The 26,731-nt window shown below is 43.1% G+C and overlaps 1 protein-coding gene and 1 long non-coding RNA gene across 5 annotated transcripts in view; one reads left to right on the forward strand and one right to left on the reverse strand.

The window, feature by feature from the left end:
• The window catches only part of LOC125395000 (uncharacterized), a 48,463-nt gene extending 23,966 nt beyond the window's left edge, over positions 1-24,497 (reverse strand). The window contains exon 1 of the long non-coding RNA XR_015002642.2: positions 24,246-24,497. This is a non-coding gene — a long non-coding RNA (uncharacterized LOC125395000). The remainder of the gene's footprint in view (positions 1-24,245) is intronic.
• Cnot6l (CCR4-NOT transcription complex subunit 6 like) overlaps positions 23,041-26,731 on the forward strand; it is an 81,515-nt gene continuing 77,824 nt past the window's right edge. Inside the window, exon 1 of one of the 4 annotated variants that reach the window (XM_048426117.3) lies at positions 23,041-23,190. Coding sequence is in view for 1 of the 4 variants with exons in the window: in XM_085691603.2 (XP_085547729.1) it covers positions 25,456-25,460 (5 nt within the window). In the remaining 3 variants the exon portion in view is untranslated. Of the gene's footprint in view, positions 23,191-24,712; positions 25,204-25,330; positions 25,461-25,746; positions 25,769-26,731 lie in introns of those variants that run through there. The other 3 variants (XM_087908853.1, XM_085691603.2, XM_085691604.2) reach the window with 3 other exon arrangements.

Raw genomic sequence — 26,731 nt, forward strand, 5'->3', positions numbered from 1 at the left:
CAAGAAAGATGAGTAGATGTGGCAGCAACTTGTAACACTAGCTAGCACTTAGGAGGCAGAGATGAGAGCCCCAGAGAAAGCTACACTAGCCAGATGGTGAACTCTAGATTCAGTTTGAGAGATCCTGCCTCAATAAATAAAGTGGGGAGTAATCAAGGGAAACTGAGGCCAGTGTCAACAAGAGGCCTCTACATGCATACAACACATGCCTCACATACATAAAAACATGCACACACACACACACACACATGCACACTTAAACTTGGGTCTTCACTTTCACACATGCACGTGTACACTTGCATATGCAGGTGACCACATACATAAAAACACGCGCACACACATCCACATGCCAAAAACTAAAAAACTGAAATAGGCCTGGTGGTGCATGCTGATAATCCAAGTGCTAGTGAAGCTGAGACTATCATTTATTAGTGGGCTAATAAATGAGACTTTGTCTATGAAAGCAAAACAAACAAATAATGGTTTCTCATTAAAAAAACATTTTTGGCTGGAAACTGTAGGAGGTTCTTCTGTTTATGTGTTGCTTTCATTGGTTAATGAATAAAGAAACTGCCTTGGCCTTTTGATAGCGTAGAACTTAGGTAGGCGGGTGGGGGCGGACGACAGAACTGAATGCTGGGAGGAAGAAGGCAGAGTCAGAGAGAAGCCATGGATCCTCTGCCAGGGGTGGACATTGGTTAGAATCTCTGGTAAGCCACTGCCATGTGGTGATACCCAGATTAATGGAGATGGGTTAAACTAATATGCAAGAGTTAGCCAGTAAGAAGTTAGAGCTAACGGCCAAGCAGTGTTTTAATTAATACAGTTTCTGTGCGGTTATTTCGGGTGTAAGCTAGCCAGGCGGCTGAGACAAACAAGTGGCCTGCTCCTTGCAACAGGAAACTGCTCTTATGTGAAAGTTTTAGTAAGTAATAAATTTTATATATTTTTTTTGGCATTAACTGGTTTGCAGTTTATCAATACAGCAGACAGGAAGATGCATTCCAATCATCAGCCATCCGTGATTTAGACATATATGCAGCTACTGAAGAGATTTGGAAATAATGCACCATAATTCTTCCATTTTCATTTCATTTTTTCTTTGTAGTTTCCATCTAATACTCAATTTGAAAACTAATGATTCATAGTCATTTAGAGTTCAGGAAAGTTGGGTCGAATGGGTAGGAATCTCAGTGGGAGAGGACTTGAATGGCATGTGTGAGGTCCTGGGTTTAATTCCCAGCAGTACATCCATGAAGGGAAGGGGAAGGGAAAAACTTGTCAAACTCATATGCTGTTCCACTGAGACAAATACCTTATCCCACAAAACTGAGAAGAAAGAAATAGGTCTATCAGGCATGGTGCCACATCCCTGCAACCTCAGGTATAGGCAATACAAATGCTCACTAATCAGCCTTTGAAGTGACTATCTTTGGATCTAATACCATTATTTAGATCTATATGTCACTTTCTGGTTTTCTTTAGTTCCTATGCTTCATGTAGCACTGTCTGTAGTAATAGTTGTTTAGTCTTCAGACTAAAAAAGTGAGGTCCTGTCTCCACAAATCCTCAAATTCCACTCTCCATTGAGTTCCTGTCTCTTCCCCTTTATATTCCTCTCTCTGCCCAGCCATATAGCTCCTGTCTCCAACTCCCTAGTGCTGGGATTAAAGTCCTGTGACTCCCAAGTGCTGGGATCACCTCTGTCTGAGCTCTGTTTCTCTTTTAGACAGATTCTATCTTGTTTAGCCCAGAGTGGCCTTGAACTCACAGAAATCCATCTGCCTCTTTCTCCAAATCCTGGAATTAAAGGTGTGCACCATTACTTCCTGGCCTGTATGGCTGACTAGTATGGCTGATCTTCAGACAAGCTTTATTTATTAAAACACAAATAATATACCACTATATGTTATACATCTGGAACTCATTGGAAAACTGAGGCTGACCTTGAGTTCTCTGAAATTTCCCTGCCTCATCCCTACCAAAATGTTGACACTTTAGACATGTGTGACCACACCCAATTAAAAGCATATTTAAATGTAAATATAAATGACTTGATGAAATAATACTGTAACATGAAGGCTGGCTTATTGGGGTTTATGTCCTGCCCAGTTCCCCACAGTGGACAAGTCCCAAAGGAAATCACATAGAGATCTCCATAAGTTATAAAACTGATTGGCCCATTAGCTCAGGCTACTTATTAGCTCTTGTAGCTTATATTAACCCATTATTCTTATCTATGTTAGCCACATGGCTCGGTACCTTTCACAGCGGGGCAGGTCACATGTTGCTTCTTTGGTGGTCTGGGCTAGACTGGCAGGAAAGGGCTTCCTCCTTCCCAGAATTCTCCTGTTTTTATCACCCCCCCCCTCTACTTCCTGCCTGGCCAATCAGCATTTATTTAAAACATGATTGACAGAATACAGACAATTCTCCCGTACCACTTCCCCCTCTTTTTTTTTTTTTTAAACAAAGGAAAATATCCATAGTCCATTTTTTGGGAATGTGGGTGTAGTATTCCAGGCTACTTCCGGCTGGTTGGGGGCACCAATAATCTTATGGGGACCTAAAGAAAATTTAGAATTATGATCAAGTCCTGACTGTAGTATCCTATGAGTCTTAATCATCTCAGGCAGCAGTCTTGAATCTGTTCTGGATGTAGAACTCAGACATCCGGGCCATCTGTTCCTACTGGAGATTTCTCAAGTGGTCTTCCTTGATCAAACTGGATTTTTCTTAACTCAGAATGAATCCACAGCCTCTCATTTTCTGTGGAAACAAAAGCTAAATCTCTTCTCCAAAGTAGCATACCTTTTGACTTCAATTTTGAAGCCAAGGTATTTTCAAAATACCTATCTTGGATTAATTCAGCAGCATTTATAAGCAAATATCTTTTAGCAGCTGTTGCTCCTTCCTCAGCATTCAAACAATTCAAAGAGAGCATAATAACATACAGTATCAAGATTCTCTGTGTATTTTCCACCTTTATGTGGCTTTACTTTAACCTGTATTTCTTTTATTTTTACTTTTAACTTTTGGCTTTTTGAGACAGGTTCTCTGTGTATCATTGTTCTGGAACTCCCTCTGTAGACCAGGCTATCCTTGAACTCACAGAGATCTGTCTGTCTCTGCCTCCCCAGTGCAGGGTTTAAAAGTGTCCGCCACCATACCTTGAACTCACAGAGATCTGTCTGCCTCTGCCTCCCAGGCATTGGAATTAAAGATGTGTACCATACCCTGCTACTTTCTTTCTTTCTTTTTTTATTTTTAAGGACTTTAACCTTTAGCCTGCATATATTTTTAACACACTGTAAACCATTTAGGGGTTTTCTTTGTCTTTGAATCTCTCTTTACTATATCTCTCTCTCTTTTTCTAACAACATGAGCCTTTAATTTACTAAGTAATATTGGTAGGATTGAAGCCATGGCTTTGACAGCTAGATCCAGCCCATTCCTTAGCTCTGAGATTTCAGCCTCCTGGCTGAGGTACTGGCTGTAGCCACATTTATCGCCACCACTCTATGGTGTTTCAAGATCCCTGCCAGCAAGCAAGCTGCAGCATTCTGCTCACAGACCATGCTCAAGTGCTTCAGGCTGCCTGCTTAAAAGAGTCAGAGTTTGCCCTGGCAGGTTGACCCAGAAAGTCAGTATTTTAAAATGGCGCAGTTTTTTTCCTGCTACGGCTGAAAACCGAAAAGCATGCGTCCAGCTTTTCATCAACACCGTTTAAGAGTTTCGTGGCAGGACCTCTTAACAGAGCTTCAGGGTTTTGCAGCTAAAGCTGAGTCAGGAAGCCTCTCTTAGATGAACCTCTAGCAAGCAGAGCAGACCTGAGAAATTGCTGCTACCAAGAAAACATGCTTTACTCTATTCTTTCCCAGGCTTTCTCAGGCTTTCTGTGGATGCAGTTATCCACGTGGGCGTCATTCTGTATCATGGGGAAGAACTGGGCAAGACATAAACCCCAATAAGCCGGCCTTCGTGTTACCATGTACCATGTGAAAAAAACAGAAGGCCCATGTTCTAAAAGTAAGAATGTCTGACTTTGGAAACAAATATGCCATATGCAAACAGATTTTATAAATTTGGAGACCTCATTTGCCACCTCTATTTACTTGTGGGGCAATGAGGCTTAAACCCAGGGCCTCATACTTGCCAGTCTCATACTCTATTACTCATTCCCAGTCACCTCTAAATTTTCCACTAAAAATGATAGATAAAAGATTATGATGCAATATTGTTGTAAGTACCAACTGAGCTCATTGGACATAAAAGCATTTCATAAGTTGTAAAACAACATACAAAATAAGAAATAGAGTCATAAAATATGTTAAAATTCAAAGTACTATTTCATTCATTGATGTGGAATATTATTTTAATTATGTAAAGATGTGTTACATTTGTTTTACCTTGCCTTCTTAAGGCATTTGATTGGTCTAATAAAAAGTTGAATGGTCAATAACCAGGCAGAGAAAGGATAAGAGGTACTGGCTAACAGAGAATGAGAAGAAAGAGGGGGAAACACCCGGGGCCAGAAGCCAGGCAGCCATTCGCCAGCAAGACAGAGAGTAGGAAAGTAAGACATCAGAAAGAAAGAAAAAGTAAAAAGCCCCAAGGTTAATTTATATGAAAAGAGCTAGCTAGGAACAAGCCTAAGCAAGGTCAAACATTCATAACTAATAAGTTTCCATGTCATGATTTGGGAGATTGTTGGTGGCCCAAAAGAAAAAGCATGGTAGAATTCATTTTTTTATACCATGATAACTAGAGAGATTTAGAATGGTTTTTCCCTTTTTGCTTTAATTCATTTTTTGGCCCTTTGTTATATAGTTCAGATTTGAAGTAATTGTTGTCCTTTGGGGTTTTAATGAGAAAATATTGTATATATTGTTTATAAGACATATACATAGCTCTATCCTCACTCATCTTAACTATTTTCTCTACTACATTTCAAAGTCAAAACCAACACCAATACATAGGGACAGACTTTCATCTTTAAAGTGTTTACTATTAATATATTCTGGAAGTTGGATAGGAGTTACTTCAGTGGTAAAGCTCATGCTTAGCATGTAGGATGTCTTGGGTTCAATCCCTAGCAACATACATGGAAAAGATAAGGAGAGGGAGGAAGAAGAGAAAGGAGGAAGAGGAAGAGGAAGGGAAGGAGGATGAGAGAAGGGAAATATCTTCTGGGGGAAATCTAAAGATCTAAAAGATTCTACCTTTGAAAAGTTAAGAAAAGGTATCTCATAGTACTGAAAAACTTGAAAGAAAATGAAAAAAAGATAATGAAAGGAAAACCTCCAGGGAAAACCCTTCTGCCGAGGATGCACTCAATGCTTAATTTAAATGTAGAAAAGAACTATCACTGTAATAAGAATAGTTAATAAAAAAGAATATAAGAAGGATAGCAAGGGAGTGAACCAGGCAAGGAAGTGTAGCAAAAGCACAGTGTTCTTAAGACAGAGAAAAATCTGAAAAATGCTTCAAAGGCAGAGAAAGTTGTTAATCCCAGAAACTCAGACATCCTGAGGTCACATAGGAAAGGGCTTTCTATGTCAATATCTACATCTCTGTCAGTGTCTATGTCTGTCAATGAGTATTTGGCTCCATCAAGCCAGCTGCCATATCTTTATCATCTTTGTGTTCTCCAGAGCAGCCAGGTCAGTTCTCAGCTCATTGAAGTACTCTGTGGGTGTTGCTGGGTTCTAACAGCTTCCTTGGGGGAGGGGCTGAGAAGGGCCAGCATCAATGGCATAGACACCGAGAGTCAGGTAAAAGGCAAACAACAGACTTGTTTATTCAGCTAAAGGGAGAGCCTTATATACTCTCTTTCCAGCACTCAGGCTATTGACATTGTGTGATTACCCCTCACTGGCAGGCATGATCAGGACCTCTGACTGTGCCTGTTACTAGACCCTCAGGTAGATTCCAGGTAGGCCCTACAGGAGTTGGGTTGAAAGTGATGAAAAATGACCTGCATTGTAGTTCATACAGGAAAAAGGACAGAGATAAAACTTTATAATTACTTACTGACTCCTTGATTCATCCCAAAATTCTTCCTAAGCACCCTGAGTTAGGAAGGCTCTGAAGACATAGCAACAAATCTGTTTTCTTTATAAAAATGTAACCCACACATTCCAAGTACAGGGTTAAAATTTCCTGATGTTGGGGAAACAACTGTACCATGTGGCCCTGCCGTATTTCCTGTGCTTCCTGTCCCAGTATGCTCTCTAAATGAAATGCTATTGAAACAAACATACAAGGGAAAGAAATATTCTGGGGCAAATATCATGGATGAATGACTTTTTCCTGGTTTCCCAAATTACAGTGAAAAGTTTACTAAAGACCAGGGGAAGAGTTGGCTGATGCTTACTGTGAATTGTCAACATGACAGCAGTGGTTTGTGATTGGTTGTTTTTTACTCTTAAGTCTTTTGGCTCTTTGGGGGGCCTGCCACCAAGCTCCCAAATAAATCACACACATGGAGGCTTATTCTTTCTTAAAAATGCCTGGTTTTAGCTTGACTTGCTTCTAGCCAGCTTTTCTTAAATTATCCCATCTACCTCTTGCCTCTGCACTTTCATCTCTATCCTATATACCTTTCTTTACTTCTTACTCTGTGACATGCTTTGTAGCTGGGTGGCTGGCCCCTGAAGTGTCCTTTCTTTCACTCCTCGATCTCTCTCTCCCCAGATTTCTCCTCCTGTTCATTCTCTCTGACTGCCAGCCCCACCTATCCTCTCTCTTGAATAGCTATTGGCCATTTAGCTCTTTATTAGATCAGTCAGGTGTTTTAGACAAAGTAAGACAGCTTCACAGAGTTAAACAAATGCAACATAAAAGAATACAAAACATCTTTGCATCATTACACAAATATTCCACAGCATAAACAAATATAACACATCTTTAACTAATAGTCTACAACAGTGGTTGTCAACCTTCCTAATGCTGTGAATCTTTAATACAGTTCCTCGTGTTGTGGTAATCCCAACCATAAAACTACTTTCATTGCTACTTCATAACTGTAATTTTGCTATTGTTATGAATATTAATGTAAATATCTGTGTTTTGGGATGGTCTTGTGAATGGGTAATTTCATCTCTCTAATGGGGTCATGACCCTCAGGCTGAGAATCACTGATCTAGGGTCATCTGGGACATGGGACTCTGGGAATAACTGTGAGGACAGTATTGCATTAATTGAGGCAGAAAGATCAGCCCTAGTGGTGGCACTACTCCCGGGCTGTAATTCTGCACTGTTTAATTGAAGAAAGGTTGTTGAGCCGCAGCCATTGTTCATTGTTCTCCTGCACCTGATTGTGGAAGTTCCTTCTCCTTGGCTTTGTTGCCACAACGAGCAGTCCTGCTGAAATGTGGGCCCAGAAAAGTGAGCCCCTTCTTCCTTAAGCTGCTTTTGTCAAGGCAGCCTGTCTTAGCAATAGGAAAGAAACTTAGGAAGTTACTGTGATGCCTGCTTGTGAGACCGAGGCAGGATTGCTTGAGTTTAAGCATCTGAGACTAGCCTGGGAAGCATAGCGAGACCCTGACTATAAGCTAATTAGCTGACAAGACTTGAAGGGTGGGAAACTAGGGGTACAGTACAGTAAGGCATGTATTTATCATGTTTCAGGCTCGGAGCTCCAGCTCCAGCACCACAATAAAGAAAAGAGAATTGAGGATTATAGAAAAGGAAATGGCAGAGGACATGGGGTACCTGTCATCCCAGCAATTTAAAAGGCTGAGGCAAAAGGGTTGCTTGAGCCCATGAATTTGAAGCCAGTTTGAGCAATACAATGAGACTTGAAAAGAAAAACCCCCTGAGCATGGTGTTGTATTGGTGTGCACCTGTAGTCCTGTCCTGAGTGAAACAGTAGGATCATAAGTTCAAGGCCAACCTGCGAAAGACTGAACTTCGTCTTAAGATCTCTCTCTCTCTCTTTCTCTCTCTCTCTCTCTCTCTCAAGAAAATAAGCCTAAATAATATCATAAATTTGCAGAATCTATATTGAAGTGTTACAGTTTTGCAAAGTTCAAGTGGGGAGTCTGGGGAAGGGGCAGCTAGAAATTGTAAATATTTTATCTGTATCCTTATTTTTTGGCTTACTGTTTGGTCTCATATGGTGGATGAGGGAGTAATATTTAATAACAATTACTTAATCCTATATTTATAAACATGGATTTCTTGACCTTTGGATATCAGAACTCACGTCCCATCAGTTTTGGCTCATTCAGAAAAGCTTTTCTATCTGAAGACCACCCTCTTTCCTTTGAAACTATCAAGGAAGATACAGTCCTTCAGACAAAATTCTACGTGCTGTCTGAGGATACTTTGTGATAACTGCATCATAAAACATTGAGCTGAAATTCCTTCAAAGACATGTACAGTAATACAATAAGTGGGAAAATTAGTTCTCTACCATGAGACATAGTTCCTTAATTTCTTCTTTTACTTCTCATCAGATAAATGGGCTGTATATATTCCAAAAATAATACTTACAAAAACAGGTGTGTGTGTGTGTGCGTGCACACACACACACACACACACACACATGCACATTCATGTATGATCTTTACTCCTTATAAAATCACACAGTTCAAGCCAGACATGGTGGCACACACCTTTAATCCTGGCTAGGGAGGCAGAGGCAGGCAGATCACTTCAAGTAAGAGGACAGTCTGGTCTTCAAAGCGAGTGCCAGGACAGCCAGAGCTGTTACAGAGAGTAACCCTGTCTTGAAAACAAACAAACAAACAAATCACTGAGTTCAGTAACGGGGGCTCCACCCTAATATCCAAATCTAAGCTATGTAGAAGGAGACTGCTCTTTCATTTCCCAACTGCTCAGACCTGAACAATCACACAGAAACTATATTAATTACAGTCCTGCTTGGCCTATTAGCTCAAGCTTCTTATTAACTAACTCTTACATCAAATTAACCCATTTCTATTAATCTGTGTATTGCTATGAGGCTGTGGCTTAGCAGGTAAGATTCTGTTCTGATATCTTTCTCATTTGGCAGCTACATGGCATCTCTCTGACTCCACCTACTCTCTCTCTGTATCTCTTCCAGTCTGGCTATATTCTGCCCTGCTATAGAACAAAGCAACTTCTTTATTAACCAATGGTAATAAAACAAATTCACAGCATACAGAGGGGAAATCCCACATCAAACCTACTCACTTTCTAAAGGTCCCACATCTAAGCACCATGGTCAGATCAAGTTTTCACCATTTTAAGAAGACTACCATAAACGTATAAGTATTAACTCAGTATGAGTTGGAAGTTGAGAGGACAAACCATATTTAAACCACAGTTGTACTCACAGAGGTAAGAGGGTTACATGGAAAGAATGCAGGAAAAGAAACAGCTCCTCTGTCTTCTGAAATGCCTCCTGTGTGTTCGTATGATCCAGTGTGTTAGTGTTATCCAGTGTGTTGGTGTGATCCTGTGTATTGATATGATCCTGTGTGCTGGTGGTGTTGTGATCCTGTGTTGGTGTGATCCAGTGTGTTGGTGTTGGTGTGATCCTGTGTGTTTTGTTATTTATGTGATCCAGTGCGTTGGTGTTGGTGTGATCCTGTGTGCTGGTGTGATTCCAGCGATGCTTACAAGCACCAGCTCATGGAATCCTCACAGCTCCATTAAGCAGAAAGCATTATGTGTGCTCTATAGGTGTAGAATGAAAACACAGAGATGTGAGTGAGTCTGTTAGTCACTGTTCCCTGCTGGTCCAAGATAGTCAGCTCATAAAGAGCAACCAGTTGATGGGCTCCTCACTTTGGAGCACCAGTCCATGGTCACTCGTCCCTGTTGGTTAGGGCCTGTGACAGCGGCATGTAGCAGAACAAAGATGCTTACTCATAGCCTAAACTAGAGGAGAGAAAGGGGAAGAGACCAGTGTCCCACAGTCCTTTTCTTCCTCTTCCTCCTTCTAGTGCTCTTCCCCACCCCACTCTTCCTCTTCTGTTGGTTGTTTGATTGTTTTTGTTTGTTTTTGTATTTGTATTGGAGTTGTGTGCTGGAGATTGCTGGACTCAGGACCTCGCAAAGCCACACAGGTATTCTACCAGTGAACTTCACCCCTTCCCACATCCCCTTTGAGAACATACACTCAGTGGCCTGGAGACCTCCCATTGCACCCCATTTCTTAAGTGGGAGTAAGCTGGAGCCAAGCTTTTACACTTGAGCTTTTGGAAAACTTTATAGATTAAAACTATACCAAAGACTGCTCATCTACACATGGTTATAATTTTTTTGTGCCAATTGCATTAAACTCGCTTCAACAGTCAACAAAAAGTTACTATGGATTTGTTATGTACAAGCATTACAGTGCACTGCAGAAGAAAGAAATCAGTATATACACCCTGTTCTCGAGTTGTTTCCCTTCTAATAACAGAGACAAAGGAGAGGGAGAGAGAGAGAGAAGGGGGTGGATTCTAATAATGAGAAAATATTTTAAGATACAGCCATCTATTAGCTTAAGAAGCAAACAACTGATGAGGGGAGGGAGATGATGAATATGAAACAGTATATTCCCTAGGCATGTTGGTGCAGGTCTAAAATTCTCGAGCTCCTTTAAAAATTGAATTTGCTAGTTATATTGAGTCATTCATTCGGAGATAGCCTTAGGGTAGGGACATTAATTAAAACCAACTGTAGCAGATCCAAATACAGCAAAGAGCACTTAAAAGGGTGGAGGAAGAAGAGGTGGGGAACAGCCTCCCATGCTTCCCGACAAGAGTTGTTCTACAGAGATCACAAAGGGAGGGCGTTCACAGAGAGAAGACACAGCAGAAGGTAAGCAGAGTGCGAACGGAGGAGCCTGGCTACTCTAAGGCTGTATTTGGCAATAGACTGTGGTGGCAAAGCCTATGAATTCTAACAGCACAATGACCTGGCTTGGATCTTGGCTCCCATGAAGAAAGTTACTTGACATCTTTGAGGAGAAATAATAATATTTACCTTATATGGTGTTTGTAAAGGTCAAATAGGCAAACACAAATTAAATACCCGGGAAATTGTGGGCTCTTACTAAATGGTGTCTATTGCTATCATTCCACAATTTAGGGAAATGGTGTCTAGTTCCGTAAATATCTAATTAGTTGGTAACACCCAATGTCATATTAAACAACAGGAATGTTATTAGGCTAGAGAAGCTTTAAAATGTTTCCTGTATTAATAACTTGTAGCTGGTATATCTCTACTTACAAGTATGGCCACTGAGAATTGATAAGGAAGGTTTTTAGATACCACAATCAGGAGAGGAAGCTGTCATAGGAAACAATATTTGAGATAAGTGAAGATCCAAAAATTCTCAGGAAAGTCCTACACATGACTGGATACATCATACATGACCCTTAAATGTCACTATGAAAAGCGTCAAGCCCTGTGGGTCACCAGCTCTTGCCATCAAGGGCTGATGGTGTAGCTTAGTGTTTGATCACTTGCCTAGTGTTTGTGAGACTATGGGTTCAGTCCCTAGCACAATGGGGAAAACCTCCCCATGGACAAACAGGAAATGCATGTCTACAATGGTTCAAACCTAGAACAAACTCAATTTTACTTACAAAGGACTTGAGATTTTAAGGAGGAAGGTTAATACAGTCTTTTAATAGAAACACAGCTATTATGTAACTAAGAAAGAATATAATTGTTTTGCCTGGAATTCTACCAAAAGTAACTTACCATTTTAGAACTATCATGTCACTTTTATAACCTGCCACACCTATATATCAGCCGGTCTGCTCTTAGAGCCACGGGATTCACGCTAAAGCTACATGTAGATACAAGCTTCTAATGCCTTTATTTTGGCATCCATTGTAGTCAAGTCTGAGCATTTCATCATTGTATTTAATGATGAATTACTTTGCTTTTAATTATCATATAGCTTATAACTAAGACATTATATTATTTTTAAAGAAATTATGTGTGTACATAAAACATATTATTTATGCATACCAGGTCAGAACAGGTCAGGATAATGAAGAAAGATTACAAAACACTTTCTATTAAATGAGAGTGCTGGATCTGAAGGGATTGAGCATTATAGCTGATGGTATTACATTACACTAAACTGACACTGAGTGGGAAAAAGTAAACCAGTGTTAGCTATGGTCTAGTCTCAAACACGCACATACACAGATGTACAAACAGACATGCACCAAAAGCTGCACTCTTTTTATAATATCTTACAGATTATTAAGAAAAAGAGAGCCAGTAACTCCACTAAAGAGGCCTCTTCTCTATGCCCCTCAGTTTTTTAATCCACATTCTTCACTTCAAGCAGAGAATTATGGCAGTGTATTGTTTGGGTTTTCAGGAGTCAGATGGGAAACAAAATTTAAATTCTAATCCTGGCCAGGCAATTTCCCCCACCCCCACCATTTCTTTCTTTTTTAAATCATTTGAGTTTTATATATGTATGTAATGAATTTTAGCAATTTTCACCTTTCATTAACCCTTTCGTGTCTCTCCTCTCACTGAAACCCTTCTTGTTCCCAAGTCCCTATGACTTTTATCCCTTGATACGTGTGTGTGTGTGTGTGTGTGTGTGTGTGTGTGTGTGTGTGTGTGTGCATGAGAGAGAGGCAGAGATCCACTGAGTTTAGAGTTGCTGGCATGAGTACAGGTAGGGTTATTTACTGAAGTCTGGATAACTTATCAGTGGCTACGGCACTGAAGAAAATGACATTCCCCCCCCATCTAGCTGACAGCAGTCCCTCAGAACTCAATGAGAAAGACCAGAGATTTGCTCTACTTAGTAGTTTCCTTTGAATTATGTTACCTTGACCACATAAACAAAGGAGGAAAAAGTTTATTTTGGCTTGTGATTTCAGTCCCTTTACTGTGGGACAGGCGTGGCGAGAGCAGCTCGGCTTATGGTGGTGAGGCGTTGGTTCACATCACGGTAGACCAGGAGGCAAGGATCCCAGACCTGAGCAGGTATAACCTCCTAAAGGCCCACCCTAGAGGCCTACTTCTATCTGCTAGGTTTTACCTCCTGGCTCCACAGCCTTCAAAATTGTTCTGGACTTCAAGTTGGGAATCCATTGCTCAAAACATGAGTTTGTAGGCGACATTCCTGAATGAAACTATTACAATAACATGTGACTTCTTACTTCAAGGGCTGCCCAGGTGGGTGGGGAGGTGGGAAGGAACTGGGAGGAGTAGGGGGAGGGGAACCATAATCCGAATATATTGTATGAAAAAATATCTATTTTCAATAAAAGAAAAAAATCACGAATAAACATGACCATTCTAAGCAAACAAACAAACAAACAAAAAAAACCAAAGCAACAAGAGCCACATAGGAGCCTGCGAACAAACCCCAGCACAGCAGGACACACGGGTGCTAAGAGGTGTCCACGGCCAGGATACACGGTGACTACTTTTCTAGTTGCTGTTGTCAAACACCCAACCAGAAGAAGAAGTTGAGGAAGGAAGGAGATGTTTTGGCTCACAGTTTGAGAGTTCTTGTAGAGGAGGAGATGACAGAAGCTCCCAGGTAAGCAAACCAATGGAGGAGAGAAAAGGGAATGTTTGTTTGACTGACTTCTTCCTTCCCATTTCACTCAGCCCAGGTTCCCAGCCTATAGAGTGGCTTACCGTATTCATGCTGGGCCTTCACCTCACTCAATTGTCCCTCACAGACACCCCTAGCTGTGCAATACACAGGCAAATCCAAATCCAGTCTAGATGCCAATGAAGATCAGCCACGACAATATATTCGGGGAAACACTGGGATGAACAAAATTAAACATGTTTTAGTAAGACTTAATTAAAACTCCTGTTTTGGTGTAGCTCTGACCCAGGGCCTCATGCATTTTGGGCAAGTGCTATGTCACTAAGTTAAAGTCACAGACAACAAAGAAACAAACAAAAACAAAACTAATTTTCTTATTGAGCTAGTGAGTATTCTCAGTTTCTGGGAGTAAAAATAATGCAGCGGGTCACATGTCCTGCTTTTACTTTTTTTTTTTATGTCCTGCTTTTATATTGACATATGGACCCCTTCTTTCTACACACCGAGAGTCTCTTGGGAAATGGTGATTAGCAGAGCAGTTGTGGCAGCTGACTAATTACGGTAATATGGGGGTATTTCAGAAGGTTTCCTTATCTTCAAATGAAAGTTCCCAAGGTATGTTTTCAGGCCCTCTAGCATGCAAAAGGGCTAGGGGTTTCATGTAGTGATTCTCCCAAGTCACACCATATGAAGGGATTCTAACTTGTAACTTCATGTTGACAAAAGAAGGAACTGAGAAGGTTAACCGGAGAACATAAATTAGAATGTGATTAGCATGAGCCATTTCAGAACTAAAGTAAAAAACGGGCTCCCTCTTCGTAGCAAAAATTAGCTATATTGTCTAAACAAGAGAAAAAATGTGTGGTTGTTCATTCAGTTCCAATATTGCGATTTGGGACAGCAATTGTAGGTATAGAAAGAATGTGTTGTTATATATGGAAAACTAACAGGAAGAAGTTAGAAAATTTGTGATATTAGAAATATTGTTCTTTCCTGGGTCTTTCAGGAAAATGGGTTAGCAATATGTTGACAAGCTAAACAAAGAATTGGAATACAATTCTAAAAGAATCTCCACACAGGAAGAACAAAGTTCCTTTAATTAAGATCATCTTAAAGGTCAGCTGTTAGAAGTTTTACTAATTTATTTGACATAGGTGTATCAGTACTTGGTTCCTTCCTCTCTCCTCCCTTTTCCTGTTCCTCCCCCATTTCCTTCTTTGCTGGAGGTGGGGACTGAACCTGGGGCTTGACCATGTTAAGCATATGTTCTATTGTTAAGTTGTCGCTATCCCAGGTGACATGTCAGGTCAAGGTTTCCTTCAGAACACATAAAGTCCCTGAGGGTAAACCAACACTGAACTCTATACTTTACCCAAGTATTAGGCTCCTACATGTGCAAGTCACTGAAGCTGATTTCTTAAGTGGGAGTGGAGCATCAGCACTCAATCCGGGTTTCAAATTCATTTATTGTGACTACACTAGATTTGGATTATTTAATTACATAAAATGAAGTATAGAACATATCTAGGATATATAACAAAAATGTTTAATTTTAGTCCAATAAATCCTTAGTTACAACATATAGTTCCCAGAAAACAGGAGAAAATGGATCAAAACAAATGCTAATATATTTGTCTAAGTAATCAAACAAATCAAAAGTTTGACATTGTTTGGAGCGAATGTTCCTTCAGTTGGAACTACTGGTTCCTTCAATAAGTCAGAGCTATAAAAAAAAAGGGAGTGTCAAATAAAGTAAGACTTCAGAGCCGTATTAACAAGATGCACTGTGGGATCCTGGGTTGGAGAATGGATGGACCGGAGCTCTAGCGCTCATTTTTTATCTGAAGGAAGCACCTCTCATCACGTTGATAAGGCCTGCCATTGTCTCTCCTTCCTGCAGCTGTCTATTCACAAACTCTGCTTATGACATTTCAGCTTCTTACACATGACTTGATAAATCAGCTAACCCAGTTTTCTTCATTATTGTAAGAATTCCTATCTGGGGCTCAGGATAGTGCTGTAGCTAGTTCTGCATTCTCTTTACAGCATGAGAAATGCTGTTGCCCTGAAATTGGATATTTTGTTTCAGATGAAGTGAAGCAGTTTCTCCAAGATCGTATAAGTGGCAGAGCCAAAAACCTGTATTCAGATATATCCTTTTCTAAAACTACTGGGTTCTAGCCACACCTAGCCGAGTTCCTGTCCTCAACACACTGTGGGGTTTTCAAGGGCAATGGGTATGTGGCCTGTTAGGAGAGCATCAAGGAAGGCTGCAGGGAATTCTGGGGTGGGTGCTTGTAAGGGCAGCGATTTGAGAGCATGGAAAAGGAAGGGCAGATGGTGGAATCCAAGAACAATGTCAGCCAATCAGACGGGGGAAGCTGGGGCACGTGTACCACGTTTGGATATAAAGCAGGGAGAGTGACAGAGAAATGTGCTCAACTTGCAAATGTCTGAGTCCAGGTTATAACCATCCTGGAAGGCAGTGGGGATCCCTGTACAATTTACTGGCCCAGAAACAGTTACAAGCATACTATGCACACACTCCTATAAGTTCAGCGGTATTTGGGACAAGAAAAGGACCTTCCTCTTTAGAAAAAAACAGTTTTTTTTTTTTAAATTTACAGAGTAAGGGACTCCTTCTATTTGACATCTCAGAATTTAAATAGAGATGTTCTTGAGGATACCAGAAACAAGCTCTACTGACTTTTCGGAGAGATAAAGAGACAAAGGAAAAAAGGGAGTAATTAATTATGAGCTTCTAAAAACAGATCATGAAAGTTTTGCTGAAAATGCCTCACTTTAATTTAGATAAGCATAATAGTATGCTTGCTTTGCCAGCATAAAGTTTCGCCAGTATTTATTTTTTGTAAAATTAATACACTATCTCCGCTTTATTTCTCTGGATCCCCAAGCCATTCAGTGTTATAGTGGGGGATCCTGTCTATGTTGCCCTGCGGCTTACTTATGACAGCAATGTGTTTAACAGAAACAGTTTCTCAGCTTCTTTTCCAGCTAGTTGGTGACTTTCATTAAGTTTATGGCTAATAAAATCTAAGCAAGTATTTTACACAGACCTTCCAGGAAAGTGTTTACAGATGAAGATAAATGTTGCGTTGAAAATAAATCAGATACTGAGAATTCCAACTTCCACATCTTTTTCAGTCTTTGAGCAGAAGACGCTCCATTCTTATAGATGAGTTAGAAGCTCCTCCTCAGAGTGTAAGCAGTCCTTGAGAATATGCATCCCCCGCTCACATCCTGACCAGCAGCATTTGCAGTAAATTGCACAACTATGTGGGGTGGGCCCTGACACAGGTGCTGGGCTATGAAACAAGAGAGGAAGTTATGCTTTAAAGATAACATGGTCCTGTTGGCCATGACGGTCCCTGAATTGACCACTAGCAGACTTCTCTAATGTAAGAGAAACCAATGTTATTTCTCGTTTATTTCACTAGCAGATAATTCCTAGTAAACCAAGAGGAGATAGGCTAGATGTGGTACCACGTCTGTAAAAAGCAGTCAGAAGACAGAGGTAGGAGGATCATGAGTTTGAGGCTAGCCTGGGGTGAGCTACGCAGTGAGTTCCAGGCCAGTCTAAGCTACATAGAAAGATCTTGTCTTGAGAAATAAGAAACAAACAAAAAATGCTGATGGTATTACGTTAGCAGGGCTATCATTAATCAAATATTTCTTGAGAATTTTTATCAAACATTAATGATAAGGAATATCATATTTATTATTTGCTAATGATGGAGCTCATGATACAGGATGTAAAACAGAGATATACACACACAAGTAATTAAAGGATACATGGTTGTAACTCTACATATTACATAGAGACAGTTGGCCAAGAGGAAAATGGGTACTGTGCCTTAATAGATCATATACAGAGAGAATCTTTCTTAATTTATCTTCATAAATGGAATGTCTGCTTTGCTTATAGACTATGATTCAACCCAGGATGGTGATGACAATGATACTGTCTTTTTGAAGTTTTGCTTGGTGATTTCCAAATGTATTTAGTATCAGTTAGTCTTCTTTGAAAGAACATGTGGTTATACAGAAAAAAATATGTCTACAAGTTTTGGTTTCAGAAGTCAACTCAAGTTACATTCTACATAAAAGAGAACATATCGGTTAATCAAAGCATACTTTCTACAGCAGAGTTGGGCACGATGTGTTTAGAGTTTTGGGAGTATTTAGATAAAGCTTCAAAGAGGACGGAATGCTTGAGCACCATGTGCCACTGTAACAATCTACTTTTAAAAAAGGCAGAAATCCTTTCCCCAAAGAAAAGGAGCATCAGAGAGAAAGGAAAGTTTCTGGGTAAACAAATGCAATATAGAGGACAAATAGAAGAAGTTTTCTAATTTACTAGTTTAAAATTTTTTGTATTTATTTATATTAGGGTCTAACTAGGTAGGCCTGTGCTCACAGAGACCTGTATGTCTCTGAGCACTGGGATTAAGGGCATGCACCACGAGGCCCAGCTGGGTAGTTTAGGTCTTATCTACTTGTTTCCCCGCTGTGTATATAGATAACTTTGAAAATCCTATGACATTAGTAGCATACAGTATTAAAAGAGTTGATTTTATTGATTGGATAGTATGTTGGCCACCTCCCAGATGCACTGAGGCATGAAATATGTATTTTGGTAGTAATTATGGCCTGGCTAGAACATACAGGTGAACTACAGTGAAGCGCTATGGAGAGAGCTGATGATACTGACGGATACTCAGTGATCAAGGCCTTGTTTATAAGGAAAATGGATAATGAGGACTGTAGGGATATTTTGTTTGCGTTTTAACAAATAAAGTTTGCCTGAAAATCAGAGTGCAAGACTAAAACACCGCAGTAGTGGCACACACATTTAATCCTATGGCTTTAATCCCAGCACTAGGGAGGTGGAGACAGATGAGTCTGGAGATGCAGTCTAAGGACAGGATGGCTCCTTTGGTCTGAGCATTGGTAGAGGTAAAAGAACTCTCTAGTGATAGGACACTTTACTTCTCTGATCTTCAGCGTTAACCCTTATCTTCTCCTTTGGGTTTTTATTATTAACACCAATTAGAATTCATGCTAGAGAGGTCATTAAGAAGAATTTTGTTTACCATCTTATGGTGGATGACATATAAATGCTACAATAACAAAAGCAGTGAAACATACTCATCTGTTAACAGTTGTGAGCTGAATGTTAAATGTCCCGTAGGCTCGTGCCTTTGAACTTTGCTGTTGGTGGTGCAGTTTGAGAAGGTTATGGAACATTTAGAAGGTGGAATTTCACTGGAGGAAGTGGATCACTGGGGGGAATGCCTTGAGATTTTAAAGCTCAACCCTACTTCCTTCACTGTGATGCAATGTGATTGGCCTCCCCCTGCTCCTGCTGCAGGATGGACTGTATCTCCTTGAACCATAAGCCAGGATAAACCCTTCCTCCCTTAAGGTGATGCTTGTCAGATGTTTCATCATAGCAACAAGAAAAGTAACTATTACATCAAAGTAGTAGTGTAATCCTGGGTGATAGCCATAGCCAACCTGGAAAAAGGAACAAGGGAAGGGCAATGGAAAGAGTTGATGAACCAGGAGAAGGGTGGAAACATTAAGTCGCCACCCTTGGATGGACACACCAATGATAGTTTACACCTTCAAGAAAAATAAGAAACAGTTCATCATAGTGGTGCACGCCTGTAACCTGAGCCATTGGGAGGAGGCTGTAGGATTGCCACAGCTTCCAAGGTAGTCTGGCTATACCCAGGCCATCATTCACTATAATGTGAGATCTTGGCTCAAAAGCAAACCAGCACACAACAACACAACAAACCCCAGGAGCTTGGGCTATAATTCGGTAGAATGTTTGCTTAGCACACACAAAGTTCTTAGTTTGATCCTTAGGAACCCACAAAACCAGGCATGGAGGTCCGGCCCAGTCCTATAATCAAAGCACTTGGAAGCAGAATGATTGGAACTTCAAGGTCATCCTCACTGCATAGCAAATTCAAAGCTAACTTGGGCCACACTAACTTCTATTTCCAAACAACAACCCCCAGAACCCACATTAAAAATGTCAGGTATTGGGGAGGAAGTGGGAGGAGAGGAAAAAGGGAAAATCATAACCAGGTATGTTATATTAGAAAAAAAATTTCAATAGATGAAAAAAAATAAGTCAGGTGTGGTCTTGCATTTTTTGTAACCCCAGAGCACCAGGAAAGGTCAGACAGGTGTATTATTAGGGCTTGCTAGACTATTATCTTAGTCTACTTGGTGAGCTCCAGGTCAAAAAACCCAACCACTGACAAAAATATCCTAGAAACCAAACTGTCCAAAAACACCAAACAAACCAATTAGGTGCACAACCATTGAGAAATGACACCTAAGGGTGAAGTAGCCCTTGGGCTTCCAAATACATGCACCACAGACGTGTGCACATCAGTACATGCAGGGAATGAATATACGTGAACAAGTATCAAACCCAAAACAAAACCACCAAAAAGAAATATAAAAAATAGATTAAGAAAGGAAGAGAGAGGGCGATGTAGATGACAAGAGCATAGAAAATGCAGTTCAGGGAAATATTGACTGTCACTTCACTAAAATATAGTGGAAGTCCTGTGAGGAGATCTGGAAAGTAAAAACAGTAATACATATTTGTGTCCATTTTATATGATATGTTCATACACAAGTGGGCACAAGCTCGTGGGTGAAGGCCAGAAGACAACTTCAGCTGTTGTTCCTGAAGCTCTCACCACTGTTTCCTTCTCCTTTGCTTGTTTTGTGTTTATATTTTGGAGTCAGAGTATTTTACTGGCTTGGAACTCACCAAATACGCTAGACTGACTGGCCAGTGAGTCCCAGGGATCTGCACACCTTCCAGGCACCTCTGTCTCCTGCTTTGTGCCACCATACCCAGACCCCCCATTTTTTGGGTAGGTTCTGGAGGATCAAACTTGAGTCCTCTATCTTGCAAGGCAAGCACTTTACTGACTGGACTATCATCAAACACAATACTTATTTCAGAGTTAAAGCCATTTACTTATTTATTTATGGTTCTGGGAATCAAAACTAGGGCCAAGTGAGTGTGACAAAGTGATATGTCCGTGACTAAGTTACTCTGTATCCATAAAAATGGAGTAAAAATACATATAATTACCTTACTAACATTTTAATATTTATTTTTATTCATTTATGTATATGTGTTTATTTCTGTGTATGTTTACAGTGTGTGTGCAGGTGCCCTTGGAGGCCAGGAAATGTCTTTGGATCCCCTAGAGCTAGAGTCAGAAGCCCAGCATAGATATTGGGACCAGAACACAGGTTCTCTTGAAGAGCATCAATCACTCTTAGCTACCAAATCATCTCTCCAGCCCTATTTTACTAACTATATCTTAAATAAATCTAAATGTGAGTTTTCTTAAAAGTTATGAACTGTTGCTATAAAGATAATAAAACTAATAAAATAAAATTAGTCAAACAGTAGTAATTTTGTTTAAAAAAAAACCCTGAAATCTTTGCTTTTGAGTAAGTTGCTGAACAGAATTTGATAGCAATAGGATACCAATGAAAACATGGATAGGAAGATTTATTCAGATAAAATGTTTCAAATGCTAATTTGGAACAAATCACAGAACAAGTACTTTCTTCACTGAGAAAGAATGAACCAATTCTGCAATCATATAAACAAAATTTCTATTAAGACAATTTGGCCTAAAAATTTTTCTTAAGAAACTTCAATTGGATAAACTACCCCTTTACCTTTTGTTTTTAAGATTTAAGTGTGTGTGTGTGTATGTGTGCGCGCACCTATGCACGCTCCACCTTGGAAACCAGAAGAGGGTGTTGGATCTGGAGCCTGAGATACAGGATATGACTTGTAGGGACAAGTACAGACAGGGCGCTTAATGATTGAGCCACATCTCCAGCTCCAAAAGCTCTTTAAAAGGAAAAACTTTTAATTTTAATTGACACATAATTGTATTTATTTACAGAATACATTTCTTTAAATGTATACATTGTGTACTGATTAAGTCTAAAAAATTTGTTTACCCATCAGTATGAGTAGTAATCAAGGAAATACAAATTAGAAACAAATGAGATAACATCAACAAACTCAGTATGCCAAAGATAGATCTGTACTCCTGTGTTTATTACAGCTCCATTCCCAATCGCCAAGGCAGAGGTTTCTCTTATTTTATTCTGATTTATAATTTTAAATAAAAAGGTAAAATCTGACAAACATGAAAAGTTTTCAAACCCAGTACAGATCCCACTCTGTAGTCATAGCAGGCCAAGAATATTGACCAGGCTGCCAGCCCTTTGCCTTGAACTTGCAGCAATCCTCCTGCCTCTGCCTGCTGAGTTCTGAGTTCATACTCATGCACCACCATCTGTGTTCTATAAAAATGATTTTTAAAAAATGGTCAGGGAAACCAGCACGGTGGTAGAAAGCTGTAATGCTAGCTCAGGAGGGAGGAGGATAGTTGAAGGATAGCCTGGGGAGTGCAGGGAGATTGTCTCTCAAACCAAACAACAAACTCCCTACAGGGTTCTAACGTCTAGAGCTAGGGATTGTAGCTCACTAGTCCTCAGTAATAAAGCACTTGTTAGTGATGCTGGGTTGGTAGTGTTCACCTTTAGTGTACTCAGAAGCCAGAGGAAGTGGATCTCAGTGAGTTCGTGGCCAGCCTGATCCACAAAGCAAGTTCCAGGACAGGAAGGACTGTCTCAAAAAACCGACCAAAAAAAAAAAAAAAAAAAAAAAAAAAAAAGGATGCTGGAGGCTTTGGGCTTTGTAAATTGAATCCCTGGGTATAGTTCTCAACATGCCAAGGGTGGGGTGTGTGTCCAAATTAGTCTTTGCTTTTATTTGTAGAGAGTCAATATACAGGCTATCTCACAGAAAATACCTCTGTGAGTAGAGATTATCTGAACGTGACCTGGATTCAACTGAAGGTTTAAGAATTATTTATTGACATTCATGTACTTGTTTTGCTCAATGTTTGTCTGTGTGTCTGGTGCCCAAGGGAGTCTGAAGAGAATATCAGATCCCCTGGAACAGGAGTCACAGATGGTTGTGAGCCTCCACGTAGGTGCTGGGCATCAAACAGGTTCTCTGGAAGAGCATTTCGTGCTCTTAACCATTGAATCATCTCTCCAGCCCCCACCTCCCAATGGAGCTTTTGATAAAAATGTTTACCACTTACACTCTAAATTCTTAATGTTCTAATTAATCCCTTTGCCCCCAATGATGTGAAATATTTGCTACTTAAATTTAGACAACAGCAACGAGCATTTACCTACGTAAATCTGGGCCTCAAGATTTATTAGTGCTTTTTAAAAATCCACAATGGCCCTCTCTCTTCTCCCTGTACTATTTCCACTACAGCAGCTGATGGTGATGGGTGGTATCAGATGGCCGAGGAAAAAATGTCAGTGCTTTCAATCTGTCCTTCTAGGCATTGTTCAATAATTTGTGTCACCTTTCATTTTCGACTCGTTCTCTGAGAACTTCCTGTTTATGTATCAGCTTCCCCTGCAAGGACTGTGAGGTACTATACATGTTTGTCTCTCTAGGGCTAGGAGAGACCATAACACGCCTGGCATGTATGTTTGCTTAATGTGTATGAGCTAGAAATCCATCTAGAGGTGTTTGAAGACGGGCGAGACATGTAAGTATCACATTTATCTGACTTAAATTTTGAAGGATTTATTTATCTTCCTCAACATTTGATAGTAGTTCTACTTTGCGGGTATGTGTCAAGAAATTTGATGGCAAATAATGTATACGAAGGCAGGTTCACTGACTGACTGCCCTGGCCTCCTGAAATCACTTGTTTGACTGTGCTGTTTACAGAGCTAAAGATTACTAATTATTGTTAGTATTTTTGTCAGCCTCAACTAAAATAGTTGGGATTGAATAGACTTCTTCCAGAATTAAGACCATTTTAACACCTTTTACAAAAAGTACGTATGTGTTTGGGGGTGGGCGGGTGGGGCTGTTTCTAGCCAGGGAAGGAGAAACTGAACAAGGATGGAAAACCAACAGGTAGCTTGTAGGTCTTTTTGGCCCAGAGGGGCTTTTTCAGTCATTCACACTTCCTGGTGACAAGATGAAAGGGCAGTTCAGTTCTTCATAAATGATTTGCATTTTAATCACATCCCTTTTCTGAGTGTTTAAAGCGATAAAGGCTTTAAACACTCAGCAACGGGGCCTGATATAAACTGCAACCATATACGGTTGCCTTAGTGGGCTAAACAGAACGTATTTCTCGAGGATAAAATGTGTTGAACGGTGTAAACACCTCTGGACCATCCTCGGCGAATACCCAGCCCAGAGCCACGCAGCGGCAGGGACGGATAGTGTAAATCCAAGGCGGCGTTCTGTGTGAAGAGCAAATGCAACTGGCTTCTCGGTCTGTTGGTGGAAAAACCTTCAAGTGGCAAAACATATCCCTCCGAACTTAAAATAGCAAGCTCCATTCACGCGGCAACCAATAATATTTCTAGTTTACCCTTAAATGTTTTCATGCCGTAACTGCCGCAAACTGCCAAATACAATTTTATCGCGAGAAGGGAGGCTTTAAAAATAGGACGGGGTTATCGCAGAGCGTCAGAGGGTTTTAAATTCACCTCCCGCCACGTAACTTAGACACGCTACCTGTTAAAAAGGAAAGATACCCACTGAGGACGTGAGAAAACATTTCCTCGGGTCAATTCGCCTCACCTGCTATCTCCTTAACCAGCTAGAACGCCCTGGGCTCTGCAGTGGGCCTGCGTGGGGGATGAGTGCGGAGGCCACACAAGTCCCCGTGTGTCTTCCCGCATACCCGTCAGCACGGAGGTTCTGATAGTCCTACAAGTCTCCACAGCTCAATCTAATCAGAGAGATTTTTTTTTTCTCCAAAACACCACCGGCGGGGGGCTAGGAAGGAAGCCAGCCAGCCAGCGGCTAGGCCGCCCGGCGCGCACGCGCACCTCCCGCAGCGCGGCTCCTAGCCCCGCCCCTTCCCGCCGTCACCCCACCCCTCGGCTCTGGGGAGTGACTGACTCCCGCCAGCCCCTCCACGTCAATCAACCTCCTCCTCCTCGCACTCTCTGCACCTTGTTATTAATCTCCAAAGCGGTAGCGCCCGGACTCCTCTCCCCCGGCCCTCGGGGGTGTGAGCGTGTGTGAATTAGAGCGAAGGCACCGAACGCTCGCGTCTGTCTCTCTCTCTCTCCTCTCTTTCTCTCTCGGCCCGGCCTCGGCAAGCAAACCCGGCTCGGCGGCAGCAACCCCCGCAGCGGCGGCCGCCTCAGCACAGGAGAAGGCCAAGGCCAAGGCCGGGCTCCGCGAGGCTCTCGCAGCAGCGGCTCGCCGCGTCTCCGGCGCCCGGCGGGGCCCTCTCCTGCGCGGCGCGGCCGGGCCCGCGTCTCCCCTCACCCCGTCCCGATCCGTCTGGTCTCCGTTCCCCTCGGCCTCCCTCCGCCGCCTCGGTGGTTCCTCAGGCGGCCCGGCCCGGCCCGCCCGCCCCGTGTCCCCTCCGGCCGGTGCCTCTCCCCCCGGCGGGCTGCCTGCATGTCTTTACTGCCCTCAGCCCCGCCGCCACCGCCGCCGCCGCCTCCCCCGCCGCCGCAGCCCCAGCAGTCGCCCCGCCGCCGCCGTCGCCGTCGCCGCCCGGACCCTGGCGCGCTGAATGCAGGTGAGGAGGGGGGCGCGGGCCTGGGCGGCCAGCTCGGCGCGCTCGCCTTCTGGGGCCCGGCCTCCTGCCGCCGCGGGCCCTTGGGGCGAGCGGGCGGGCGGGCGTGGGTGTTTGTGTTTGCGTCTGAGGTGTGGAGGGGAGCATCTGTGGGGGCCTGGTGCGCGCGCGCGCGTGTTTGTGTGTGCGTGTGTGTGTGTTTCCCCTGCCGCGGGGAAATGGCTGCTGTTGCTCGTCCTGGGCCCGCGGAGGAGAATGAGGTAGAGTGTTTTCGGTGCTCCGGAGTAGGACCGGGAGTGGAGCGAGGGGAAGTGAGGTGGGCGAGGGGACGTACGTGTGTGGGTGTGTGAGTTGGGACTTTGGCGGGCGGGAGGCGGCCCCGCGGCGAGTGGGTGTGCGTGTGTGTGTGCGTGTGTGGTGGCGGGCGGCGGGAGCCGGCCCGCGTCGCCTTAGGGGGCGCGGGTTCCCGGCCGCGTGCTTGTGGGGAGGGGGCCGGCGGGCGGCGAGGGGGGACCCCTGAGCGGCGTGGTCCTCCTGCTAAGAGGCCCGGGGCTCGGGAGCCTCGCAGGTGAGAAGCGCTCGGCGGGGCCCCGCGGCGGGCGGCGGGCGCGGGAGGGAGCGCGGCCCCCGCGGCGGGCGGCGGGGGCTCGGGCCGCGCTGCCCGAGGCTGGGGCCGCGGCAGGAAGCGCGCCGGCCTGCAGCGCGGCCTAACCGTCTTCGCGCCCGCCCGCCCGCCGGCCTCCCCAAGACGCTCCCGGGACGCCGTGCTCGCGCGGGCCCTGGGCGCTGCCCCGGGCCTGGCCAGGTGAGGTCGGGGGCGGGACACGCGGGTGGCGGTCGCCTGGGCCGCCCCTCACGGCTCCCGAGAGGAGACGGAGGCAGATTGGGGCGTTCGAACTGCAGGCCTTTTCCCGGCTGGCGGGGGGGACCCCGAGGGAAAGTGAATCCAAACAGTCCCTCTCTGAAGACGTGCTCGGAGCCCCCCCCCTCCGCCCTTCCCTTGGGCTGTGTGCGGGGCGAGCCCGAGTAAAGACGTCTTTGTTGTTGTTGTTGGAGATTACTTTGGCGTTTGCCAGATTTGTTGGTTTTTTTTTTCTCCCCCGACGCTAAGGGAGAGAATCACCCAGGAAAGGCGGGGGCAGGAAGGGGAACTGGCCTTCGTGGCCCGTGCTGCTGGTGGGGTCGGCTCGATCTGGGGAATTTGAAATTGCTCCTGCCCTGCCTCCTGGAGGGAAAGGCGTGGACACATGGAGCTGGGGAGACCGGCGGGGAAGAGGAAGTTCCCCGAGCTGTCACCTTCGCCCGCCCGCCCGGCCGGCCAGCTTATTTAGCTTAGGCTGTTTAGGGGGATTGTGCTCAGGAGTTTAGCTGAGCCGCGAGTACACAGGGGCAGCCCAGCGCCCTGAGATGCTACCTCATCCTCTCGGGGTCTCAGTTGCCGGTCAGCATAGCCCTCCCTGGACAACCAAGCATGCTTTCCTCAAGTCTCCCAGACCTAGACCAAACGGCTTCCCGGGGTGCTTCTGGAAAG

This window comes from Myodes glareolus, chromosome 8, assembly GCF_982192425.1.
Source record: "Myodes glareolus chromosome 8, mMyoGla1.1, whole genome shotgun sequence".
Classification (NCBI taxonomy): Eukaryota; Metazoa; Chordata; class Mammalia; order Rodentia; family Cricetidae; genus Myodes; species Myodes glareolus.